A 5000-nucleotide genomic window follows, 5' to 3' on the forward strand; every position below is an offset into this window, starting at 1 on the left:
ACATGCAGACACTGAGGATACAACACCCCTGAATAGCTGAACAGCTCACCCCAATCTAGGAAAGGAGGGAGGAAACTAGGCATCTCTTTTTTGCTCCATCTCTCTCTTTCTCACCCCTCTCTCTCCCCCTCTCTCTCTCTCTTCTTCATCCTCACCTCATCCCACGCTCCCCAGTTACCAACTTTCACTTCTTTATCACTCTATCACTCTATCACTCTATTGCTCGTTCGCTGCATCTTTTTCTCTCTTCAGTATTTTTGTCTTTCTCACATAGTCACAGTCTCTCATCCTGCCATCTGCACTCATCTCCTCATCATCCATCCTTCCCTCTCTCTCTCCCTCCCTCCCTCTCTTCCTGTGTCTATGTCAGATGCTTGTACAGCGACAGGCTTGTCTTGTGTAGATCAGATCCTCTGAAAGATGAAAATAAATAAGTGTGTGTGTGTGTGTGTGTGTGTGTGTGTGTGTGTGTGTGTGCATGTGTGTGTGTGCATGTGTGTGTGTGTGTGTGTGTGTTTGAGTGTGTGCGTGTGTGTGAGTGAGTGAGTGTGTGTGAGTGAGTGTGTTTGAGTGAGTGAGTGTGAGTGTGTGTGTGTGTGTGTGTGTGTGTGTGTGTGTGTGTGTGTGTGTGTGTGTGTGTGTGTGTGAGTGAGACAGAGAGATTAAGGTTATCAGCATTCCCCTCACACACAGCTGCGGGGCTCGTCTGCCTTTCCGGTCCTTTATTAATCTGGACCCTCGGTGTTCAAGTGTGTGTGTGTGTGTGTGTAATCTGGACCCTTGGTGTTTAAGTGAAACGGAACAGGCGCCTGGCCGGACACACCCTAATCCATCTCCGCATTCCGCTGCCCGCGGCAACCAGCAACCGTCCAACCGGCTGTCCGGCCGGCCGGGACTTCCACTCGCTCACTCACCGCACCGCACACCGCCGCCCGGAATACCGAACGACTCGCGGCCTTATTAACATTTTATAGCGTCAGAGAAGGGGGGGGGGGGGGGAGGGGAGGGAGAGAGAAAAACGAGTGAAAGGAAGAGAGGAAGGGAGAAAAACGAGTGCGGAGCAATTCTGACATCAGCAGCGGCTGCGGCGAGATCTGAAATATGGCGTCTATTTTTAGCCGCTGCTCGTATGCGCCAAAAAAAGGCTTAACGTGCTGCTGCTGCTGCTGCCGGGGCAGCAACTCTCGGGGGCCAAGCAGCCTCACGGCCCGGAGTACAGCTGCACATCCTCCTGCACTGCCTCCCCAACCACACTAAACCAGACAGGACCAGACTAGTCCAGACCAGACCAGACCAGACCAGATCAGACGGGTCCAACCCAGACTAGACCAGATCAGACCAGACCAGACCAGACTAGTCCAGACCAGACCAGATCAGACGGGTCCAACCCAGACTAGACCAGATCAGACCAGATCAGACCAGACCAGACAATTCCAACCCAGACCAGTATAGCTGCGCATCCTCCTGCACTGCCTCCCAAACCACACTAAACCAGACCAGACGAGTCCAACCCAGACCAGACCAGTCCAACCCAGACCAGAGCAGACCAGACCAGACCAGACCAGGCCAGTCCAGACCAGTACAACCCAAACCAGACCTACTCAATCTCAACTCAACCCAGCCCCCTGTCTGTCCCCCTCTCCTCAGGGCCACAACTGCTGGACACACACACACACAGACACACACATCTTTCTGCCGGCTCCCTGCACACAGACTTAGCTCCGCCTGACACCCACAGCATTAAAAGTGATGGCTAATTGATAGAGTGAGTGAGAGTGTGTGTGTGTTCAATCCCTCACTGTGTGTGGCAAGCACAGCTCATTTTCACAAGCAGTCAGAGAATGTTGTATCTGAGGGACACAGAGAGGGGCCTTGGTTAAGGGGAGAAGTGTGTGTGTGTGTGTGTGTGTGTGTGTGTGTGCTCGTATGCACGCTGTGCTGACAGCAAATCAAAGCATTACCTGCATTCCACTGAAGTCACACAGAAGGAAAAGGAAGGAGTTTTTAATAATCAGAGTGTTCCCACTTCTACCTTTCTCTCTTTCTTTCTCTCTCCCTCTCTTTCTCTATCTCTCTTTCTCTCTGGCTCTTCCTATCTATCTCTGTGTGTCTCTCTCTCCCTCTCTTTTTGATGTTTCTGAACATGCTGCCATTGCCTGGCAACAGCAGAGGGGGACTATTTTGAGAGATCCTCAGATCTCCGTCTCTCTCTCATTCGCCCCCCCCCCCTCCCTCTCGCTCTCTCTCTCTCTTTCTTCCCCATCTCTCTCTCTCTCTCCCTTCATCTCTCTCTCCCTTCCTCTCGCGCTCTCTTTCTCCTCATCTCTCTCGGTCGTCTTCACACCTTGGCTGTGTAACATTCTTCATATAATTACACCAAAGGGAGACGGGGGATGGGGGGGTGTAGTGGTGAGAAAAAGAGGGAGAGAGAGAGAAAGAGATGGAGGGACTACACTAACTGCATACAAACAGGCAGCATGTCGCATGTGTCCGCTCAAAACAACCCCCCCCCACACACACACACACACACACACACACACTCACACACCTCATTGCTGTGGCGACACCTCTTTGTGGCTTTCCACCTTGTAAATGGAATTCACACTCGTCCTGATAGAGGCCACACGGCCAGGGGAATTCAGGATCTTTTTCTCTTTCTCTCATTCTCTTTCTCTCTCTCTCTCTCTTTTGCTTGCTCTCTTTCACTCACCCTCTCGGTCTTTCATTTGCTCTCTCTCTATCCCTCTCTCTCTCTCTCATTCTCCTCTTTCTCTCTCTCTCTCCATCACCTTGTCTCTCGGCTCTACACTCTCGGCCTTGCAACCTGTGTGTGTGTGTGTGTGTGTGTGTGTGTGTGTCTTTGTGTATGTGTGTCTCTGTGTGTGTGTATGTGTGTTTCTCTGTGTGTGTGTGTGGTGCATGGATACGTCTGTGAGTGTGTGTCTTTGTGTGTACAGGTACTGTACAATGTAGCAGAAATGTCTTCTTCATTCCCACGCGGAGGATGTAATATCTTCTCCACGCGGCTGGCAGGTGTCCAATAGTGCTCTCAATATCTCTCTGGACACTACACTAGCTGCCAGCGGACACTCTCTCTCTCTCCACCTGGCCCAACATTTCTCATATATCCAGACATCTGGGCCGCCATTATAGCTCTCTTATCACACACAGACCATTAACATCCCCAGGGGTCACTGACTAAGTCACTGGCCACAGTGTAGAGTGTGTATTAGGAGTTATGAACACTCTGGCCAGTGTGTGTGTGTGTGTGTGTGTGTGTGTGTGTGTTTGTGGGCGTGTGTGTGAGTGTGTGTATCAGAGTGTAGAATGTGTATATTGAGCTATGAACACTCTGGCCAGTGTGTGTGCGTATGTGTGTGTGTGTGTGTGTGTGTGTGTGTGTGTATGTGTGTGTGTGTGTGTGTGTGTGTGTGTGCGTGTGTGTGTGCGTGTGTGTAGAATGTGTATTATGAGATATGAACATTATGACCAGTATGTGTGTGTGTGTGTGTGTTTCAGAGTGTAGAATGTGTATTATGAGTTATGAACACTCTGGCCAATGTGTGTGAGTGCGTGTGTGAGCGTGTGTGTGTTTGTATCAAAGTGTAGAATGTGTATTCTGAGTTATGAACATTTTGACCAGCGTATGTGTGTGCGTGCGCGTGTGTGTAGAATGTGTATTATGAGTTATGAACATCTTGACCAGCGTATGTGTGTGTGTGCGCATGTGTGTGCGCGTGTGTGTAGAATGTATATTCTGAGTTATGAACACAGGCAGGAGATCAAACCCTCGTCCCTCAAGGACCATCCTTTGTGTTGTAACTGTGTGTTTCTTCAGGCTGCAGCTTGGTGACCAGGTCAAGGATGGCTTTGATCAGTGTGTGTGTGTGTGTGTGTGTGTGTGTGTGTGTGTGTGTGAGTGTGTGAGAGAGAGAGGGAGAGAGAGAGAGGATGTGAGTGAGTATGTGTGTGTGTGTGTGTGTGTGTGCGCGCACATGTGTGTGTGACTGTGACTGTGAGTGTTTCTTACCACTTCAGGCTGCAGCTTGGTGACCAGGTCATGGGTGGCTTTGCCCAATATGGTGATGGACGAAAGAATGAACACCACACCCAGGATCACACAGGCTCTGGGGGAGAACAACAAAATAACACATTAAACAACAACAACAACAACAACAACATCCCACCCCATGGTCCAGATGTCTACAGCATCAGCTCCACCAGGTAACACTGGCCTGAGTGGAGTGGCAACTAGTAAACACTAGTTTGTTTGTTGTTTGTAAACACACACCACCTGAGGTGCCCTTGGTAGTAGAGAACACTTTGAGTCAAGAAAAGGAAAAGTGACAAGAACTATAACTATAACCATAACCATAAAAGCTTGCACACTGATCAATGATAAGCAAAGTCTCTCCTTGTGTACCTCCCCCTAACACTTGTAACAACCCACCTTTGACTAGTACTTAAACTTCTGCACTCTCATCCTCTGGTAGAAGTATTTAGTATGATAGTATTAATCGTTAACTAAGGTCTCATCTGCAATGTGGCTTGAATGCTATTCCTCATAGATGTAAGTCACCATGAATATTAAAAAACTAGACACCGCACTGGGCTCCAGAGTGTACGTAAATAGCGCCGCCATCTTGGTGAGGGCATCAATCACTGGAGGCCAATGGAGAAGCAGATGTCTCTGATTACCAGCATGTGTTCTCCATAGACAGTAAAGGTGTTTGCCCTCAGCAATATGGCGGCTGCATTTCTGTATGCCACCCAATAGAACTCGATGGACATGCGGTATCTAGCTTTCTGATATCTATGGGTAAAACAGCCCGCTACATGAAGAAGTGTACATGTAAGTGTACTTCAGTACATGTAGTGTACTTCATAAGCGGTGTGTTTAGCATACTGCATTTAGGAGAAAGCCTCATGTCATCCCTGACCGATGGAAAATGGAGTGTGTCGGTGTCCAGGCAACAGCAGATGCGCTGGGCGCTGAGCGG

The 5000-nt window shown here is 49.3% G+C and overlaps 1 protein-coding gene across 1 annotated transcript in view; it reads right to left on the reverse strand.

Moving 5' to 3' along the window:
• tmem163b (transmembrane protein 163b) overlaps positions 1-5000 on the reverse strand; it is a 61834-nt gene that overhangs the window by 6897 nt on the left and 49937 nt on the right. Inside the window, exon 5 of the mRNA XM_062527451.1 lies at positions 4031-4127. Within this exon, the coding sequence (XP_062383435.1) occupies positions 4031-4127 (97 nt within the window). The remainder of the gene's footprint in view (positions 1-4030; positions 4128-5000) is intronic.

The sequence above is a fragment of the Sardina pilchardus genome, chromosome 23, assembly GCF_963854185.1.
Source record: "Sardina pilchardus chromosome 23, fSarPil1.1, whole genome shotgun sequence".
NCBI classification, from domain to species: domain Eukaryota; kingdom Metazoa; phylum Chordata; class Actinopteri; order Clupeiformes; family Clupeidae; genus Sardina; species Sardina pilchardus.